Source organism: Trachinotus anak, unplaced genomic scaffold (genome assembly GCF_046630095.1).
Source record: "Trachinotus anak isolate AG129_WGS33_773 ecotype Australia unplaced genomic scaffold, CSIRO_AGI_Tana_v1 ptg000003l, whole genome shotgun sequence".
Lineage (NCBI taxonomy): Eukaryota > Metazoa > Chordata > Actinopteri > Carangiformes > Carangidae > Trachinotus > Trachinotus anak.
In genome coordinates this window covers 7,973,030-7,994,203 of record NW_027273854.1, presented here as the reverse complement: position 1 = coordinate 7,994,203, position 21,174 = coordinate 7,973,030, and the positions used below count along the sequence as shown (strand labels likewise).

At 40.4% G+C, this 21,174-nt stretch overlaps 3 protein-coding genes across 4 annotated transcripts; 1 reads left to right on the top strand and 2 right to left on the bottom strand.

Moving 5' to 3' along the window:
• The first annotated feature begins 2,222 nt into the window (after nt 1-2,222).
• Nucleotides 2,223-7,131, top strand: ramp2 (receptor (G protein-coupled) activity modifying protein 2). 2 transcript variants are annotated; one of them, XM_071471423.1, is made up of 6 exons: nt 2,223-2,450; nt 3,063-3,125; nt 3,202-3,231; nt 5,068-5,097; nt 5,303-5,480; nt 5,589-5,953. In XM_071471423.1, exons 1-6 carry the CDS (start codon nt 2,291-2,293, stop codon nt 5,836-5,838), a joined length of 711 nt encoding a protein of 236 aa, XP_071327524.1. In that variant the 5' UTR covers nt 2,223-2,290; the 3' UTR covers nt 5,839-5,953. The 2 variants fall into 2 exon arrangements, with proteins under 2 accessions (XP_071327524.1, XP_071327513.1); XM_071471412.1 differs by having other exon boundaries at nt 2,225-2,450; nt 3,060-3,125; nt 5,589-7,131.
• Nucleotides 7,132-14,727: 7,596 nt separating this feature from the next.
• apnl (actinoporin-like protein) lies at nt 14,728-16,398 on the bottom strand. Its single transcript, XM_071471393.1, has 3 exons — nt 16,257-16,398; nt 15,701-15,826; nt 14,728-15,591 (listed from the first exon to the last, which is right to left on the bottom strand). The coding sequence occupies exons 2-3, from the start codon at nt 15,802-15,804 to the stop codon at nt 15,135-15,137; spliced, it is 561 nt and encodes a 186-aa protein (XP_071327494.1). The 5' UTR covers nt 15,805-15,826; nt 16,257-16,398; the 3' UTR covers nt 14,728-15,134.
• A 611-nt stretch (nt 16,399-17,009) lies between these two features.
• LOC139614216 (uncharacterized) lies at nt 17,010-19,468 on the bottom strand. The gene is made up of 3 exons (XM_071471401.1): nt 19,340-19,468; nt 18,851-18,959; nt 17,010-17,709 (listed from the first exon to the last, which is right to left on the bottom strand). Exons 2-3 carry the CDS (start codon nt 18,952-18,954, stop codon nt 17,280-17,282), a joined length of 534 nt encoding a protein of 177 aa, XP_071327502.1. The 5' UTR covers nt 18,955-18,959; nt 19,340-19,468; the 3' UTR covers nt 17,010-17,279.
• Nucleotides 19,469-21,174: the final 1,706 nt, after the last annotated feature.

The following is a 21,174-nucleotide window of genomic DNA, read 5'->3' as shown; positions in this document are numbered from 1 at the left end:
ATTTTAAGGGTGTTTGAGATCTGACTTGACAATATTTTGGGCAAAACTCCATGGTTAAAAGGAAAAGGGGAGTATGTAAGGAAGTTTGGAAGACAGACCTAGAAACATTTTGTATTCTTAACTTTTTAATTTTTTAATATTTTAATCTTTTTATTATTATTTTAGCCTTTCATGCTCCTGTGAACAAGATAAATTCAAACTTCAAATATTCATCAGGAACATGGCTCTATTTATTTACTTCAAATGTCAGTTTGAAGACAAATGTAGGCTATACTGTGTCATAGCCCACAAGCGGTAAAGATGTGAATCCTTATTATTCTGTCACTATTTACAACCATCTTAATTAATTGCCAATTTTTTCATTTCAAAATAAAACTTCAAGGGATAAAAGAAGAAAAGCACAGACATGCTGGTTCTCTGGCACACAAGGTGGCACTGTTCAGTTACTTTTCATCCTGTGACACAACATATTCTCATATACATGTCTTATTTGGATAAAGAAACACTGTGGTTTCATATCATGTTATACAAACATCACTGACTGGGTGTGTTTCTCTCTGATCACTGTGTTGTTGTCGTCATTGCTGCTCTCTGGTTCTGGTGTTTATGCCGCACATTCCTGGTAATTAATTATGCATCTGGCGAGCAAAAGTATCTCAGATGATACAGCCTGCTTGGCGTGTGTACACTGATATTTGAAGTAGCTCAATACTGTCAAACAAAAGCAAACACACACAGGAAGATAAGCTTGGGGAGCGAGACAGTTATCAGCAGGAAATGTTTAATTGTGTATAATGTAAACTGTGCGTGTGTGTGTGTGACTCTTGGCAGCTTTCACTGGGATTCACATCTTCAGTATAATATGTTGCAGCTTTTATGACCTGTGACAAAGGTTTGGTGATGAAAAGATGCACCAAGCAGCTGATGAAGCAGTTACATCTTAAAATATGAACTGACGGTAACTGATGTAAGGCGCATTAATTCATAAAAGAAAGATGTGCCAAACAAACTTTCACTTACTCTGGCTTCCTAAAACAGAACATTTGAATAATGTCGTGAACTTCCTCACAGGCAAATCCATTCAGCTATTTAACTTCATTCACACTGCAAATTTGATACAGATGGGTATATTTAAGCTTCTATTTGTGAGGTTTTCAAAAAAGTCCAATCAGTTGCATCAAAAAAAAAAAAAAACCCAGCAGCCTCCTTTATCTGAAATAAAATGTGGGAGCAATTTTGGCCCCGAGCTACCTGGCCCTCTCCCAAGCGCCGGCAGCTGAGAGAGAGAGCTCGCCATTCAGTGACGTGGACAAGTGCATCAGTACTACTGGAGATACTGGAGATCCCTCCTGCCTGTCATTACCACAGAAGCTCAGTGCTTTGTCAGACGCAGAGGTGGTGGGAGGAGGGATTGGGGAGGGGGGTTGCACTGCTGATGGTGTAACACAGCACAGACACCAAAAAAACATATTCTTGACTCACAGCCAGTCATATGTAACAAGTCGTATGCTCTACTGCAACAAAATCAGCAGTCATAATCTGGAAAATGAAGTTTCTAATGATGATAAATTAAAGGGGAGTCCCACCAGTTGCACACACCAGAATTACAGGTCCTGGGAAGTATTACTGCACATGTGAATAAAGTTGTATAACACCTTTTGTTGCTCCAGAGAGAGCTGTGCAATGTCTGTTTTTTTGCTTTTTAAGAGTGCTATACTTACTCAGTGGAATACACCTTTAAAATATCACACATTCTTTTCTTTGCACTTTTATTAACTGTTATTTTTGGGTTAAAAAAAAAACCCTCCACATATCTCAAATTAGTGCTAAAAAGCCTTTGGATAATGATTAACAATCACACATCTCTCTCAGGCTGTGAGCTGGCTTCACAGCTCCTGGTGCTAACATTTACTCAGCACAAAAATACTGCTCCAAGTTTCCATTCAAGTGAAACATGTAAAACATAAAAAAGAAGCTGTTGCATATTAAAAGAAAAAGTACGGAACCAGTGCTGTGTGAACCCAGTATTTATATCTAGGCCTAAATATTGCTTGTATTGATAAAACTCAGAGGCAAAGGTAGAGACAAAGAGAGAGAGAGAAGGGGGAGAGAAAAAGAGAAGGTGGGGCTCTCCCCAACTTCTCTCCTTCTGTTTGAAAATAGAGGGTGGGATGAGCAAAGGAAGTAGATAAAGAGAGAGAGAGTGATGGTGGTGCACCAATGAACCACAGTGGTTCTAACCTAATCAGAGTATCTCTGTTCTGTTGTGTGACTCAGCCTATCCTAGGAAATGATGGCTTCCTGTTGTTTTATAGAGGCTTCCTGCACAAAGGTGGAGATATGTAATCCCTACCCAACAGGGAGAAAAGGCAGAGCAGTGTCAGGCAACATGACAGCCACCAATTTCTCACTCATGTTTTCTGGGTGTTTTATGACTCTTCTCATCTGGGGTAAGTAGAGAAATTGACATTGTCTCTTCACTTTCTGTACTCTATGGTTTAGTTTCTTTCCCTGCCCTCTGTCTCACCTCTCTGGAGGAATGCTGAGGGGCTTTCAGTGACAGAGTGGCTTTCTAGAAAGGAGCTTAGCTTGTCTCATGATTGAATTTTATACTTAAAACAGTTTGGTTTAGGGGTCACAGGGTGATTTTTGATCAAGTTGTGGCAGCTTATGTCTTTTTAAAGAGAGATTTTGTGTTAGATTATTACAATTTATGTTGCTGTTGAGTCTGTTGTTTTTATTATTGCTCCCATTTATACATTAAGATCTTTTATTCTTGTGGGAAGGGATTGTATTGCATGTTTTAATATCCCTGAATTGAATAGATTAAAATTTCCTTAAAGCAGTGGCAGACAAAGGGAAGATGCAGTGACCCGTTTACTCCATACAACGTACCCCTGGTCATTGCCTTTTACCTCCTTTGCTTTCACAAGTTCTAAAATTTGTACACAGCATAATAATTCAGTTTAACAATAATTCCTGCTATGAATCACAGTGTTTCTTACTTTCCCTTTTCATTCTAATACTCAGATCTCCCATTATTTTATTTTTTCTTGTAGCAGGATGCACAACAGTGGACGGTCTGGTAGACGAACAGTTAGCTGTGCAACCTGCCACAACAGCAGGTATGTGACAGACATATAAACATATCTCATGCCTGATCATAAACACTTTGACTAACCAAACATCTTCTCTCTACAGGGTATTACTCAAGAGAGATGATGACTGCTAGTGAGTTTACAACCTTTTTCTAATACACATTAGTATACACCATTAACTGCATGTCAGCATGTGCCTATAATTTAGTAGAAATATATAAATCCTGTTTACGCTTTATATATGTAAATATATCTTACAGTTTTAAATAGTGATTATATGTTTGTGTCCACTGTGGGGTTGTTTTGGATCAGTTCCTTACACTCATTTGCTTGGACTGACTAACACAGAAAGCAGAGCTCAGAGATCCTGTTTTCTGCCAAGATCTCCCTGTGTGTATTATCTTGAGAATCCAAGACAAACTCCTGGGGAGGTCTCTACCAGTGAGGGGTCAACAGCAGTAGACAAAAGGTCCATAATGGTTTGGGGTTAAAGGTTAACTAAAACCTCATTATGAGCAGCCCCCACCTGGCTCAACTTCCTGAATTTGTTCGTCATTCACCCCATGCAACGTCTGTGATCAACGCATGAACTCGGAGTTGTGAAACAACTGGAACTTTGGAGCAGCGCCCCTTTCACTGTTCCTCATCCTGTGCCTTCCTTCTTTTTTTTTTCTTTCCCCTGACTGTCCCCCCTCCTTCCCCTGCCAACTCCCCCCCAACTCTGAGCTCCTCCTCTGCTGAAAAGACACATTTCCTGATGTCATTACTAAATCAAAATGCTGCTCGGCAAACAGATGTTGTGAGAGGCCCAACATGTGGATCCAGTGACACAAATTCACAAGTTGGTCGTGAGAAAACATGCGCCATGCATTTCGTTTTTTCATTCAGTCAATGAAACCAGCTCTCTCACACTGCTCTTTAAAGTGGGGACTACCTTACAGATGTAGCACACTGATGAGCTCCTCATGGCATAAAAGAACAAAAATTTCCCACACTCTTTCTTTTTTTTTGTGTGTGTTGTTTTCCTCACTGGCATATGGGTGTAAAGATAGTTGGACTTTTAAACAGCTGGTCTGCAACAACTTGTTCCAGGTTTGGTCAAATTAACCTACATATGAAATCATGGTTGTCTGCACAGCACACCCTGCAGAGTCATGATTACATCCACCTCAAAACGCTAAGCCCTAAATGTTTACTTATGTTTCCTATTTGGCAGAGGCAGCCCAAAAGGCAAATAAATCACATGCTGTGAGCTGGCCAGGCCTTCGACTGTGAGAAACTGAGACTAAAAAGCAGAACAAGAGTTAAAGAGTAAGGGTTTTCAGATGTGAGTCCAGCCCAGCTTGGGTGTGCTCCCTTTTATTTGGGAGAATGGAGAGGACAATCTTTGTTGCCTCCACCCCTTTAAAATAGGAAGAAAATCCTGAAGAAACGTGTGCTGGAGAGGGGAAGAGCTGCTGCCAAGGCGCAGGGCCGTCAGACAGATCTTCGAAGAACATCTGGTAACCGCGGGTAACACTGTTTGGACATCTGGTAACCGAAGGTTACACTGCGTCTCTTCCATCCTGTCGGGTTTCCTGTTATGCCTCGCTGTACACAGTCTAAGAGGTTTAGCTTTATTATACATGGTCATCAGCTGGAGAAAGCGCACCTTTATTCATTTTTTCTGACATGAAGGGAGCACTTGGTTTCATTGGGGTATTCCTCTCCTTTCTCTCCGGTGAGTGTGTGGTCTCCCTCCTACAGCTGCAAATGCCTGCTTTAGTGCTAGACATGTGAAAGGAACTCATGAGCTACAACAGACCAGACAACAATTCTCTTTGTATTGAAATTTGGCTACAGTATGTATAATGAACTTTATTAGAGAGGGCTTACAGTGTAGATTTGAAGAGGGTTTACTGCCAATAGTCTATAAAACAGTTTGATGTAAATGTTTTTAATCTTAAAACCTTATTTTTCTGACTTTCAGATGCCACTTATGGAGAGTCTTTGAAGTTTGGTAGGTGACATGGTCTTATAACCACACAGTCTTATCGAATATGTCATCTTATAAACAGTCATCCAGTATTTAAATGAAATCTTCTGAAGATGTGCAACACATCTTTATTGTCATTTTCTAATCTGTTTCTGTCTCTCTCTCTTGTTTGACTTTCCCCTCTCTCTCTGTTTTTCTTTTTTTTTGTATTTCTCTTCAATTCATGCAGCTTGTGGGAATACTACTCACAATTGTATGTCCATTTGTGAAATCTGTGATCAAATATCTGGTGGTCCAACAATGGAGTGTCTGTCAGTCCTGTTTAAAGCTTTGTGTCTCAGCAAATTTCACAGTGCGATGGAATCACTGAACGACACCGATTGGTGCAATTGGGATAATGTGAGAGGGTAAGTAGTATGTATTCTATGTTTGCACTTTTAACATTTAAAATACTAATTTAGTATTTTGCCAATTTGTGAATCACCTTCCACACGCTCCCTGTCTCTGCACTGCAGTTCGTATAGTAGCTTAAGCCTCTGCACAGAGGAGATGTCTGACTGTCTCCTGATCCCATGGCCCAACCCTCTGGTGGAAAAGACCTTTGTGAACATCCACTCCAAGTTTTTCAAGGATTGTCCCACAGAGGAGCTGAACGACCCACCGCCAGTCATTGTCTTCGCCCTGGTGATAACTCCCATCTGCCTGATCCCTGTCATGGTCAGCCTTGTGGTGCTCAAGACTAAGAATGGGGACGGCAGCTCCTGATAATCTTAAATCTCTGCTCCACTCACCTTTTTTTTTTTTTTTTTTGGACCTATGCTCTCCCTTTTTCTCCTAACCTGCGGACTGCATGTTTACACATCAGCTGCTGCTGCGCTTTCATCTCACCAGTGGAGGAGTGACTCTTTGTCACATGTTTGCTGGTGTTTCACAACCCAGAGGGATTCTGAAAAATGAGCAATAGAGAAAGCGTATCAATAGATTCTGATTCATTCTGATTCAGAGTTTATGTCATATCCTGTGACATCACAATTATTGTGGTTGTTCAGTGACACATTCCCTGTTGTTAAGAGAGACTCACTGTGACAAAATCTGTGTGTGTATCATAAACTCATGTACTGTACTGTACTGTGTCTCATGAACACTTTCAAAGAAGAGGCTATGACAAAACACCGGACTGGAAATCTGAACATTGATGGTATTTGGTTACATCCAAACTGGATGCACATGTTCGGAAAACAGCTTAATTTATGATGGAAAAAACCCAATATTCAGGTTTATGATGACAAAAGCTCTAAGGCTTGCAAAAACAAAAGCAAAAATATATTTGTGTTGAAACTCCTCATTATGTTGGACACCAGCTATGTTGGTAAAATACAAGTTTGGTTTTTTTTATTAGTGAACTGCTTTTAGCCACTAATTAGACAATCTACAGTCCTGAACTGAATACAGGTTATGTGCTCATATGTTATATATGAAAAGGTTCTTCTATGTATATACAGGGAGGACAGGAAAAGGAGTATAGTCTGAAGCATGGATGTGGTTATGTGAGTCACAGTGTATGGGTCAGAGGTTACAGATGGGAGACAATGAATGGATACGCCCAGAGAGGGAGATCTTTTTTCCTGGTATTGTCTATTTTTGAACCGCAAGAAATCTTTCAGCACTTTCCCCTGTCCAAATGGTGACAATCCTCATGATGATACAATGATGAGCTTACTGAAGCAAAGTTCATGTAACATCTCCATCCTTTTCAGACCAAAGACATTAAGTTTGTCCATGCAGCATAGTGATGAACACTGAGTAATGACACAAAGATAAAAGTGTTATCTTTCGCCTGAATCCTGATAGTGTATGTGTATGTATTGTTGTGACGATAAAGCCATTGTGCTTTCAGATTTTGAAAAAAATGTGTATTTATATACTGTGTTGTTTTTCTGCCATTGTTAGGACTTACTGTACTGTCTGAGAGATACATTCTGCCTGCTCTCACACCATGTACTGTATGCATTTTGATATACTTTTTTTATATTTTATACAATTAAATTTACAGTTCGATTATTTGCTCTATATTTTACTCATCTGGACTTTGGGCAAATAAAGCTCATGTTCACAAGGATACAGTAACAGAGCTGCAGCACCATTCACACAAAAGTGCCCTTTAACCTTTGTCAGTATTTGATTAAATGCTCCTTTCCCTTGAGTGCAGTGCAGATGGCATTGCTTTGAGCCTCAGGTAGTGTTTCACTGTATCTTCAGTGAGCAGTATATTGCGGTGGAGTTGCTATGCTGTGCAAGTGCTCATGTAGTGAAGGAACCAGTGACAGCACTCATGTATCACACCCTCATCTGGCACAAACAACACTACGGGGTGGACCTGTGTTTGTGCGTTGTGTATGTAAGTGTGTGTATGTGTCTGGCAGGGCTGGGTGGGAAAGTGTGTTTGGTGACCTTCTTCCTCTCTAGATGCCGGAGCCATCCTTGTCCCCACCCCCTTCTGATCTCATCCAACTCTGTGTAACTCCATATTGTTACGGCAAGCCAGAAACATTTCTGATGCTATTATGCAATGTGTGATTGTGAAAACCATATTAATCGTATTTTATCAGTCACATTACATCAATTATTTCACAAAACCATATGTGTGCATGTTCAGTACAGGAGTCAAACAGACCAAGGCTGATGTATAGTATGCGAGTGATGAAAATCTTTTCAGTCAGGAAACTTTGCCCTCTGGTGGTTTTATGAGATACAGTAACAAACTGCTCTGTGGCTCAGTAGGAAGTTTTCATACCAACATGGCTGTAATCTCTACATTAAATCTAAAGAAAAAATATTACACTCAACTTTTAATATATATTAATGCAAAATTACCTTTCTTACCCCTTGAACTGAGATGAACAGAAAACTAGTCAATAAAATTGAGAAGTAACTTACCTACCTAATGTATTTTCTGTATGTTAAGTCATTTTTAAAATTAGACTCATGCCCATATGTATCCATCTTGGAAACAGACCAAGAGAGATCAGTTTCTAACACTGTGGTCCCCCCTCAACTGCACCACCCCCCAAGCCAGAGTGTATATTGTTGCCATGGAGAAAGTGAGAGGTGGGCTAGAACTTCCATACAACACCATATTTTAAGCCTGTATTTGTTTACATTTTGGAAAACTGTCCGATTCATGGACTTTTATCAAAGGAAACCTTTAAAAAAGATAAAACTGATATACATACTGTATAGTTTTGATGCTAGTGACGACACAATAATGTCATTTACTGTAAAAGCTTACAATACAGAATTGATGTGCTAATCGATCTTGGCATTAGAGTGTGCTATCACCAGGAATCCTTCAAAACAGCATGTGAGGCCAATAGGTTATTTTCCAGCCCCTCAGTTATGCCACAGCACGACTACATAACTCTTTGAGAGGCCCTCAGCTTGTGAATAAGCTGATTTGACCATAATCCCATACAGGCCCCAGTTTCAATGATCTGCACTGACACTGAAGTGGGTTGACTTGATGCTGTGGGGCTGAAATATATTTTGAAAGGGATTAGAGAGACAGATATTTTGTTATGTAAAATCTGACAGAGTTAGTTTTGATTGACAAATTAAAGGAAAAAGATGAATAAATAAGTGAAGAAACATGACAAATGCAGATGCTTCCACACAGGTGCACTGCATGGTACAATTAAGCAACTAATATCCTGTCATGTTCTGTGGCAGGTATAAAAATGCTGAGCAGGCCCAGCTTTTGATTTTGTATAATGATGGCAAAAGGAAATGGAGAAGATCTAAGTGACTTTGAAAGAGGGTTCATTGTTGAGGCACAGATGGCAGGAGCTTCAGTCACAAAGGCTGCTCGACTGGCTGGTGTTTCAATATGAACAGTGACTAAAGTGACATCTGCATTTAGATCCATGGGAAGGACACCAGTGAAGAGGGTCAGGGATTATGGTCGACAGCGCACATCTGATGACCGCGATGCTTGTGCATAAGTGCGATATGTAAGGAAAAACAGAAGAGCAAGTCTTCCTCAGGTGATTGAGGGTGTCAGTGGAGGACGTGATCGGACTGTCAGCAAGAACAGTGCATCAACAATTACATAAAGAGGGATATTACATAAGGGCTGCAATGTATGGAAGTGCAAAAGAATAGTTTCTCTGCTGTGTGTGTGTGTGTGTGGCAACTGTGATTTGCTTGCAGTCTGCCACAGTATCTTTATACTTCTGTTAGGAGTGGTTTTAATTTAGCTCACTTTGAAAACGAATTTATATGGTGCAGCCATATACATATCTATATATATGGAACTGAGGACAAAGCCTGCATTGTGTTTGCACAGTACAAAAAGATACCAGACACCCTCACTTGCAAGTCTCAGCTGTATCTCCAGTTGCAGGGCGTTGGGGTTTGACTCTGTTGCGGCCTCTAGGTCTTCTCACTGTGGGAGCTGATTACTGTTCTGTCCTAGAGATCTGGCAGAAAGGTTGGAAGGACGACAGGTAAGGGCATCTGTACAGCAACTGCTGCTTTCTTTGGCAGCAGTTGCTGCTGGGGACTTTGGCATTATAGGCGGCTGATAGTGTCAGCTTCACTTCTTCATATGAAGGAGCATTGGGCAGCATCAATGACAGCAGGTCAACCTCCACAGCTGGCAAGAGAAAGTCAGCTTCCTGGAGCAGCCTTTGCCAAGTTATTGATGAGTTTTCTGTATCTAATTTGATTTATAGATGTATTTATTCATAAAAATCTGTTTGCGTTATGTTTTTTACTCTAGTTTACTGGAGTTCAGCCAAAGTTGATGAAAATTAAAAGATTGCAGCTACTGATGCGAGTCATTCGGTGTGACATGAGTAATTACTTTGTTGTGTGAGATCCGAGCAGCTGGCCCTGCTGTGTCAGAGCTGACCCTTCAGCTGGATGACACCGCACTGGCAGCACATGACTGTTCATTCAAGTAGGTTTGACATCAAAACTGCTTCTCGATCAGTCAGAATAAATTCAAAGAATTACAGAGCATGAACAACTGTGTTCCACTGCCATATGAACATTTGAATGACAAGAGGGAGAAATATTCTTCAGTTCTGCAGTGATAATAGAAAAGGACCAGGACCTGAAGCCACTGAAAGACAGCATTATTGGTTTGATGTGGATCCTGAGATTTATCCCTGAAAAAAAAGACCTGGAGCTGCAGCTGGACAAGGTGAAGGAGGAGCTGCTCTACCTGACAAATAGAGGAAGCTGAGATCATCAGAATCAGGAAATTTAAACATGCGTCGCCAGCGAGATATTACATCCGAGTGGAAGTGGAGGCAGCTCTGGGCGTTTCTGTAAAACCTGCCATCTGTGACAACTGAGAACAAATTTAACAGCAAAATAGGCACTGTATACAGTATATATGCAATTCTGGCAATGCTAGTGAGAAACTGAATTTCAAAAAGTTTCAGAGTAGCTGACCTGCACGTCGTACCATATCAGGAATCAGAGACAACCGACAAATAAAGCATGACAACCAAACAAACAACACATTTTTTTGACCACTTAGGGGCAGCAGAAACAAGCTGTAACCACACTGACATGTTACCACCTTTCGCTGATGTGAACTGCCTAATGAACAGCTGCCTGTTTATAAATTTAGGAGACATGACGGAACATTATCATCCATTTGGAGTCGTCTTTTTGTCCATCTGGTAAATGTAAGTCCTATATTCACTTTAATTTCATCTCTGTTTTTGATTTGTACTTACTCCTGAGGGAAACACGCGGCTCCACTAAATCGCTACAAATAAGTCTTTAAAAACAGTGAAATTTAACCGATGATCACCTCATGCAATGCAGTTTATTCATACTCTAACTGTTGTGTGCTCAGTGAAATTAAAGCACAGCGTATGACAAAAATTGGAACTGGCAATGGATACAATTTCTCTAAAGCTCAACATAAATGATTTACAGAGGTGATAATATAAAAACACAACATGTTTTGATGGATAAATCCTAAAACAGGAGAAAAAAGAAATGTAATAGGTTTGTGTCATGCTACAAACTGAAATTTTTAAATACAGTATTTGCTCACCAGTATCACATTTACAAAGAAACATGGGGTCAGCTTAGTTTCTTGCGGTAATGTAAGAGTACTGTAGAGAACATTTTGAGTTTCCGCCCTCAAGTATTGTTACATGATACACATCTGTGTCACCCTGCATGCTGAGAAGTTTCCAAATAACAAACTAACATGATGAGACAATTCCCAAAGCCTGCCAGGAGTAACATGACCTTTGACCCCTCACATCTCATCCGAAGGATCTATGAACAGTCTGCGAAATATGACCCACAGAAAATTCGAAAAAACGAAAGCTCCAGCTTAGCTTGAAAAAATCTAACTTTATTGTTTTACCCTTGTCGACTCGCTGCGGGGGTGGGTGGTGGTGGTGGTGGGGTGTTGGGACCTAACTGAGATTGAGGCCTGTAATTGAGCTCCGATGATGGGGGCTGCAGGCGCCTGTTGCCAGCCTGACACACATCAGGGCAGACAGGGGGAGCTATCCAAGAGTACCAGGCCCAGCTGGATGTCAGGACATGTTTGGAGCAGGAGATAACAGAAGAAGACACGGGGTGAGCCACATTAATACCACTGTCTGCTTGTTATCGTGGCCTTTGTAAGGACACAAAAACAAGTCTTCCTCTTAAAACAAGTCTAACCATAAAAATATACATTATACCTTACTGTCATTGTAGTATCTATGCAGGGCTTTAAATGTATGTCTCCAAAGCTTACTGAGAGCTGTTCAGATGTGAATTGTGTGAGTGCACTTGATATCACAGGTGGCCTCTAGATGGCACTCTTTGAGAGCATATTCTTTAACTGAAGGTGGACAAAAATTGCACCTTTCAAGTACTCGTCTACTCACTTTGAGAGAGAGGGGTATGTATTATATTGCTGTTTGCACCTTAAGGTGCAGGCATGCACTGGTTTAGGCCGTTGAAGAGGCTGCAGCTCGCACTCAAACCTCAGGTCACTCAAATGAATTTTTATGCTTCTGTTTGGTTACTCCCTGTTTGAGTCAATATACACAACAGTTCTCATGTACTGTACGATTAATTTCAAAGCAAATATAGTGAGACAAACAATCAACTTTGGAAGCTGAACCTTTCATGCAAATTAATTTTATGATCCAATTCTCTGAAGTAAAGCACCCTGGGCTTTGTGATGGTTGGCTCGCCTTTGTTGAGAGTCTAAAAAAGGTAAATGTGAAATTTTGTCCTTGCACGGGAGAGACACAGCCGCTGTACAGTCTTGAGAACATATGGTGAAGATAACAGAGAAAGAAAATACTCCCCTTCAAGTACAACAGAGAGGAGATGCGTGTTCCTGTGTTTTTCTTTTCTAAATTCATAATATGAAAAGTATCACAAAGATCAACAAAGCAGATAAATTAAATATTAAATATTCCTGTTTGGTGTCAAAATACCGAAAATAGCAAGTATGCATGCACATTTTAAAAAGACTGTGACAGGCTGGAAGAGTTTTATGATGTTTTTTTCATGGTTTTCTTGTTTGGTTTGCTTTTTTTCTCTGAGATTCAATGATTTTCTCTCATTCACCTCTGCTCATCCTCCTGCAGTGAATTTAACATGAGCCTCACTGTTGTTTCAGTGTGATCACCTGATTTCTGTCTCATGAAAAGACATGTCAACATGGACGGTGCACCTGCACTTATCCAGCACCCTTTCCTCTTAACATCCTGGAGGGATTCTGACAGAGGCTTTTACCAAGAGAAACAGCCAGATTCTCTTCTGTTTGGCAGTGAATAGCATCAGCTTCAATCCACAAATGCTGAGCTTCTTATGTTTATCTACAGAGGAAAATACAGTTCTCACATAGCTTTTGTTTCCTGTTTAAGAAGTCTAGTCCCACAGTGTTCTTGAAAGATTTTTTTTCAGACTCAAATACAAATCACATAATGCACAAAGGCATTTATTTGATATAAAACATTCATATCTGCATGCACAGGTGCAAACGTACCCTACACTCACAGATGCTCATCACAAAAGCATGCAAACACACATACCTACCAATGAAGACGCAAACACATGCAGTCAACGAGATAATACAAGATGTGAAAGAAGACTTATGTGCAGGTATGGTAAACACAGAAGCGAGACTGAAAGGAGAAATATGAAAGGAACGTGTGGCAACTTATCCCATTTTAAAGCTCCGACAAACTTAGTGTCCGCATGTGTTTATAGGGACAGTGTGTCATTTCTCCAATACACCACCTGACAATGCTTCAGAGACTGAGCCTTTACAGGCCTGGTTTATGCCTCTATATTATGTATGGCTTTTATGTAAATGCAACGGTGGCAGTGAGCAAAAACCTTTGATCTAGGCTTCTTTGTGGCTGGAACAGTTAATGCTGCAAAGGCATCGTGGATCTGTTGGGAAAACAGAATCAGGAATGCAGTGTTGAGATTGTAAACAGAATCCAGGACCCTGATAACTTCGCCTGCGATGTAAATGAAGAGCTGATATTCAGCCTCCTGCCTCACAACCCCATATTTCCCTAAGGTTAATGACTGTATCCACACGGAAATGGTAGTGCCATTACTGCAAAACAAGTTCTTCAGTGGTGATATCAACACATCAAGATTGTCATTTCTGACCAATTAAAGAATTATAAAGCTATCAGTAAGCGAATTGTTGAGCAGTCCTAATAATAGGGTCGTCACCTGAATCCATGCCTGTGCCATTCGCTACAGCCCCATAGTGGCAGTCAAGATCATAATCGCAAAATAATAAAATGCATCTGATCATTTTCTCCTTGAGTTTACTGGTTCATAAAAATGAACCAGTGATTGTGTTTTGAACAATAACCACATAACTGAAGAGTTTTACTGGTCCCCCTGGTTCTGTAATAGTAATGTAGGCATTTAAAATCTGGGTACACTTTTCTACTGAGCCTCTTAAGATTTTAATGACACAAGGTTGCATTTAACAAAAATATTTTTTATTTATTTATTTTTTTTTGTAGAGACATCATTTAAGATTTACTTTTTCGTGGTAAAATAGATTTTAAGAGATCTGTTCAGTCTGTTGGGCCCTGTTACGTTCACTGGCTGCACTGATTTTCCACAGATTTTAATAATTTAGCTGCAGATTACTCTAAAAAAACCAAACCAAAACAATGGAATATCTTAAATGAAATTCACCACATCGAGGGCCCACAGCAGAGATCTTGGGACTGCAAATATTTTGGCTTTCCAACTCATACAGAATTTTACAATGTTGTGAAAAAAATGACAACAATTGTGTTCATTTTTTGCTTTGCAGAACATTTTAGGAATGATGGATGTTGCAACAAATTCCCATATAAAATGTGGTGAGTTTACTGTATGTACGGTGTTCTGTAAATACAGTATTAGCGAGGACCAATGGGTGTGTCTTCTTGCTGTTGTCATACAGCCCCTATGGAAAAAAACTGCACCCTTTGTTTCTCTCCATTATCAAAGCGATCTTTCTAAATCCACTGCAAACACACAAAGCATTCTTTGAATAGCACAAAATAGCACAATTTTGTATTCAAATATTCAATGATTATTTATTTCTTTTAAAGCACTCTTCTAATCTCAATCGACAGACACTCCAACACGAATAGCTTCAGCAAAAAGGTTTATTTTATTCCTCAGACTACAGTGTCAAGGTAAATACAGACAAGCTTTCGGTGTGTTTTATGAAGCTATGTGCCCTCATCCTCCTGTGAGTCAGCCTTTGATTTCCATTTCTAAAGATGCCATTTTAAAACTGGATGCTACTGAAACAGACAGAGGCTTCAATCATAAAGGGGGATATTGCTGCCTGGATTTATAAACAAATTTATAAACTCTGATCTTAAGCAGGTTTATGGAAACTTAATACCCAGGTATACAGACATATGTCAGCGGCAACACATTTGTTAAATCATGCATATTGACTGCGTTAGACTGTCTGCCAGGAAAACACTTGAGATGTAGGGATGAATTCTGCAGTCAGGACAAATGATGGAAAAACTGGTTAGGAGGGGTCTCTAGAGTGCCTGTTGACCCATGTGTGTGAAAAGCTTATCCCACACCTCCACCTTCATGATGGCTTTACCAAGGGGGCACATGGTGGCCTTGATATCTAGGTAGTTGCCCACATAATTGATTCCTGAGCCATTGGCTTCCTCCCTGACAAACCCATGCTCATGCTGCTTCTTCTCATAGTACATTTCTTTGTACAAATCCTTATCACAGTTACGGCCCTTTTTATAGATGCCCACCGCAAACCAGTTCTTGTACAGGTTGAAGTCCCAGGGAACTGAAAACATGATGGCCAGAGTCTCAATGTAGTCATTCTGTGACCGCTCGAAGAGGTCGTAGGTCAGCACACCAACACTGCCGGTTGCTTTGCCACTGGACTTGGTGAAAGTGCAGACCTCTGTCTTGAGAGGGCGCACTGTGGGCTGAGGTGGGTTGTACGTCTCCCCATTCTCAAGGTACACCCTAGGCGGCACAAAAACAGACACATACATAAATGTTTTTTGGATCTATATGATGCATTTCATACTGTGCAAGTCTGGAAACAAATGACTCCAGCAGAGTTGGAGCTTACCTGGGGTTGAGGAGGCAGTAGTTGTTGGTGACATTTGTGATTTCAATGGTCACACTTCTCCTGCTGCTCACATCGGCTGCTACAGCTTCAGCTGACTCTGACATGTTGCAATGGCTGTGAGATCCGCTTGTAAAACAAAGTCAATTTATCAACCAACTGAATTAGGAGAACTCACAACCTTGACTTGTGCTTCCTAACTGGCATCAACACACTACGAATCACGAGAAATCATACTCATTGCAGTATAGGATGCCCTCCTGACCTCTGCTCTGCTGAAAAGCTGTATTGTTATTACACTGACCTTCAAAAGCACACAAAGACTGGCACTGAGAATGAATGATGCATTTCAGAGGCAAATGAGATTTCTAATAGCAGCAGACTCATTAGAGAATGTTCCTTCAGTGACAGCAACCATGAAGTGAAAACACTAGAGAAAATGATCACCCCCCTTGTTTTATCAAGGGGTACAAGATACAAATCAAACTTCTATATGCCTGGTGAGCTAATAAGCCATTATCTGTACTGTCTCAAATCATATCTAAGTCTTTTCACTTACCTGCTGAGAAGCTCTGTTGGTGCTCCCAAATTCCAAAATGGAAAAAGTTACCTGAAAGGGAGGTGCCGGTAGTTTTGTTTTTTTTTCTAACAAAGATCCATCACCCAGCAAACCCTCCCACATGCAAACCAACCGCAGTTAGATAGTACACACCCTCCTTCGGCAGACCCTCCTTCAACACACAGTTACCATTAAAACCATGGCCCACATGGGAACAACAAATATTCCCTTGTAGATAAAACAACCACACCCTTGCTTGTGGGAAAGTTGAACTGATTCCATCAGTTTCCTACTGTATCCCAACTCGTTAGGTAAGCAGGGATTGCTCACTTTGTACATTCATTCTCTCCCACAGGATTGTGGGTACGTAGATGCCTGACTGACTAACTGAGGTGGTTTGGAAATCTCATTCCTGTGGTGTTGTGTAACCGTCAAAAAAGCGAACTGAACGAGTTAAGACAGACATCTCTCGAGTTTTTTTTTCTCTCATTCTCTCTTTTGTTGAACCTCCTGCTTTCCAAATACCACACAAAAACCACCGGAATCCAGAGCAAGATGGAGAGTCTCACAGCCAGCGAAGAACAATATTGTTATCTAGCCAATTAAAAAAACATCTATGCAGATATTCCATCTGTTGCTACTCATTAGAATTGGATGGATCCAACTAAGAGATTAGAAAATGATCACTGTTCATCAGTAATAATGAAAGAATGCTGAGTGAAAACATGTCCCACACACACAAAGGAACACAAGGAGGTTTGAATGTTTTATTATCATAATCAAAGAAAAGGGTGTGTACAATGTACATAAGCCCAAGGAATAAGCTAATGGAGAATCAATGAGCTGGCTGTCAGATATTGATATCTTTCAGCAGACACAAAGTACAGATGGCAGCCAAATCTGTCTTCCTCTCCTCTGGATGACAACATGCAACAGTAGTCAAATCAAATCCGGTTTATTTATTCTGTGGGTACAAAAGCACCAAAGTACAAATAAAGCAGAAAAACAGCACAGTCTCCCACACTAACGACCCATTTTATCATAGAGCTCCACTTTAACAATGGCCTTGCCAATGGCAGACATTGTAGCCCTCAAATCTACATATGTTGCTTTATATTCCAGCCCACAGCCATGTGCCTCAGAGCGGGTGAAGTTACTGAGGTCTTTCCCATCATACATATGGTGGTACAGATGTTTGTCACAGGCACGGGAGTTCTCAACCACGCCCACTGCCAGCCGGTTCTTGTACAGGTTGTGGTCAAAGGGCACAGAGAACATGATGGCCATGCGCTCGGAGCAAACCCGGCTCTGCATATGGAACAGGTCATAGGTCAGCAGGCCCACAGCGCCCGTGGCGGTGTTGTCGTCCTTGGTGAAGGAGCACACTTCGGTCTTGGTGGTGCGAATTGTAGGCTGGGGCGGGTGGTTGCAGAAGCCACTCGACATGTACACCCTACAAAGGAGAGCGAGAGACAAACCATCACCATCACTATTAATCAGTGGGCAACTTTTATGTCACACTTCTCAGACTCTGGATGAAAAAACACAGTTTTGTAAGTTTTCTGGAGATTGTCAGTGCACTTTTTGAGTGTTGGGCTTTCCAGGGTGAAACACCTTATGCTGATGGATGGAGTGTGACCGTGCAGGTACTGCTGTGGACTTCTAAGCAACAGCGGCTGTACCTGCATGTGATGTGCAATGAGGCGGTGTGTGTCACTGCGTGATGGATAGGTGGATGTTCTAAGTGAAGTGATCTTACACATGAAAACCACCCATCCAAGATATGGTCTGTCCTGCCAAAGCGAGATAAATGTGGACAAATTTCAATAGACATGGGTAATTTTTATTTATCATATTGTTTCTGTTTTGATTTCCCCTTTTAATCAAAAGCACAAGAAACTTTTGAAATAGGTGGTTAAATAAAACTAAATGCTTATTTATATAAACAGATGGCACAGTGGCACTTCATTATCACTATCATTGGGCCTTCAAATTAAATACAGCATAACCACATTGAATTAACAGAATTTCTATGCTGAAAATTGTGCTTTCTCTATGACTATTATTCTATTACTACTGACAAAAGACATGATCGTGTATTTATAGTAACAAGATGATGATTTGGAGCTGTAATCTGGTACTGTAGTTTCAAAACACTTCAAAGCAATGAATGTCTTTTCTTGGAACCAGTCAAACTTCAGTATACACTGAGATCATGAGAAAACCAGCACGGATGCAGGTAACTTGAAGACTTAGCAAAGCTGCTCTGCCTCCAGTTCAGAGAAAAGAAAGGAAATTAAAATGAATGAAACATAACTTTTCTAGACAGTTTTTCTTTTTTTCCACAAACTGCAAATGTGGGGAGACCTAATTACAGCTGCTCTGATGAGAAGCATTAGAGTAAACAGCATTGTTGTCTTTTTTGTTTTACGATATTATCTTAATAAAGCCATAACTCTTTTCATCTTTGCAAGATCAGTCATTTGTCTTTATGTGCAGTAAACATTCTGGTCTCTCCATCCATTCGGGTTTGATCTCAGATATTATGTTATGCTTTTAATCATTATAACATGTGTTGACATTAAGAGACTTACTTGGGGTTGATGAGACAGAAGCTACTGCTGACATTGGTTATTTCTATGGTGCAGTTTCTGTTGGTGGTGAGAGTGGCTGACACAACCTCTGCTGTTTCTGGCATCTTGACTGCAAGAGAAACAGGACTAAAAGCTTAGAGCGGTCTATCCACAAAGAGGTCACCATTCAGCAGGTAAAAAGATTCTTTTATAGAGCAAGACGTGAAGAAAGGAGACATTATGTAGGGCAGTTTGGGTCAAAAGAAAAACACAAACCTTCAATTGTTTAAAAGGCGAGTTACTTTTAAAGCAAGCTGCATTTCTTCTTCTAAATTACAGAACTCCTGAAAGAATTTATCAGTACATGCTCTGTGTATATAAAATGTGAATACATCTTAAATATGTAAGAACTATTATCAATCTGCAAGTACAGACAAATAGATTTTCTGTAGGGAGAACGAAGACATAAATCACACTTAATTTGCTATAAATAAGAGTAACTATATTCACCTTTTTGGAGTTAAACACCCGGGGTGTGCTAGACGGCAGCGTTAAGTCTCTTTTCTCAGATTGTGCAGAGAGGTGGAGAGAGAGAGAGTTTCCCTTGTGTGATTACGCCTCTGTGGCGCTAGTTCCAGCACAAGCATAGGCGTGTCCACCTTGACATGAACATACACCGTCCCTTATGGAAAATTTGATCTTGTAAAGGAAGCACCTGGGCCACCTAAAGTCAAATTATCACAATATTTAGTAAACATGATCAAAAATTCTAATTAGGAGAATCCTTAAATGAATCCATGTATTCATTAGACAATATTTCTATGTCAGCATATTTGTCTTCACATTAAACATGGGTGGTATTGATACCACCTTTGCATCCTGCAGGATTAAGGATTTAAGGGGATTATTTTACCTCACTAAAATGCAATTTCATGCAGCACACTGTTGCCAAATATTATCAGATTATCTCTGTCGTTTAAACCTTATTTTATTTATTGTTCTTCAGTTATTTCATTAGTCAAACTGAAATCATTTTTCAATAAAGTCCTCTCTTTGCTCCTGAGGGACCCTTTGGAACTCCGAACATGTGTTTCATAAAGATCCTTACGGAACGTCTCATGTTCTGACTTGCTTAGAATGAAACTGCTATCTCCTGGGCATTGCTCAACTGATTGTTGTTGTTGTTGCAGGTGATGGCTAGCGACAGATTCGTCTGGAAACCCTCCCTGCATCAGTCACAAATTTCAACACACTGTCTGACTCTCACACCAATAATTCTTTTACTGCCGACTCGTCTCCCACCGGAGTGTGCGGTAGAGGAGGAGACACTCCCTTCTTCCATGTAACTCACAAAAACAATGTATTATGTAACACAGTACGGTACTGTGCAGTGTTATATTTATCCCGAAGATTAGAGGTCCCGTGGGTCCCCCCAATTAAGTATGTTTTGCAAACTTTGTGTGCTTTTGAGATGTGTTCATTATTCCACCAACCCAATTCAAGAAATATTATGGCAGCTGTTCTCCTCCATACATCAGGCGCCTGGAACTCGATTTAAATCCTTCAACTTCAGTGCTTGAAGTCACCAGATGGCACCAAACATGCATTTGCAAAAATACATTTGCACTACACAGCATTTGTCAGTAAATGTTTGCTATCTGATGGTTAGCCAGTGACCATGGCAGGAAATCTCTGGCAAACATTACATATTCAGCATGCCCTTCATTATGTCCTGAGAAAAGGGCACGGCTGCATTCAAACAGTCATAGGTGCAATACCATATATCAAGAGCTATAATAGTCTAATGGAATGAAATAAAATAAGATTTTATATAAAAATTCACACATGAAAGAAAAGACACCTCAGCAGGATTTGTAGTGCTTTTTCTGAAACAAAATAATCCTTGATCACATCACTGAAATCTTATAGTGTCATACAGCAGAGTGGAGCCCAGTCTGACAAACTGGGTCTGACATGTCCCACAGTGATCAACCCCTTCAACATGATCTCTTCTCTGCTGCCACCCTCAGGGCAAACTTTACATCTATACCTTTGATTTTGGTTCATACCTTTGTCTATGGTCAAGAATAAAATTTCATCATCATATTTACATGTTCTGTGTCACTTTTGAAAAAAGAAACACAGAATAAAAATTCTTCAAAATCTGCACTTAAAAGCATCTAAAATGACATAATGTCAATGACATAATGCATTTATGCCCCTTGCCCCTAACCATACCCCTTCCACTACCCCCAACCTAATTCAAACCCAGAACCCAGAACCCACACACACACACACACACACACACACACACAATCTAATACAGTGAGTAAGGAGTGGGCTCC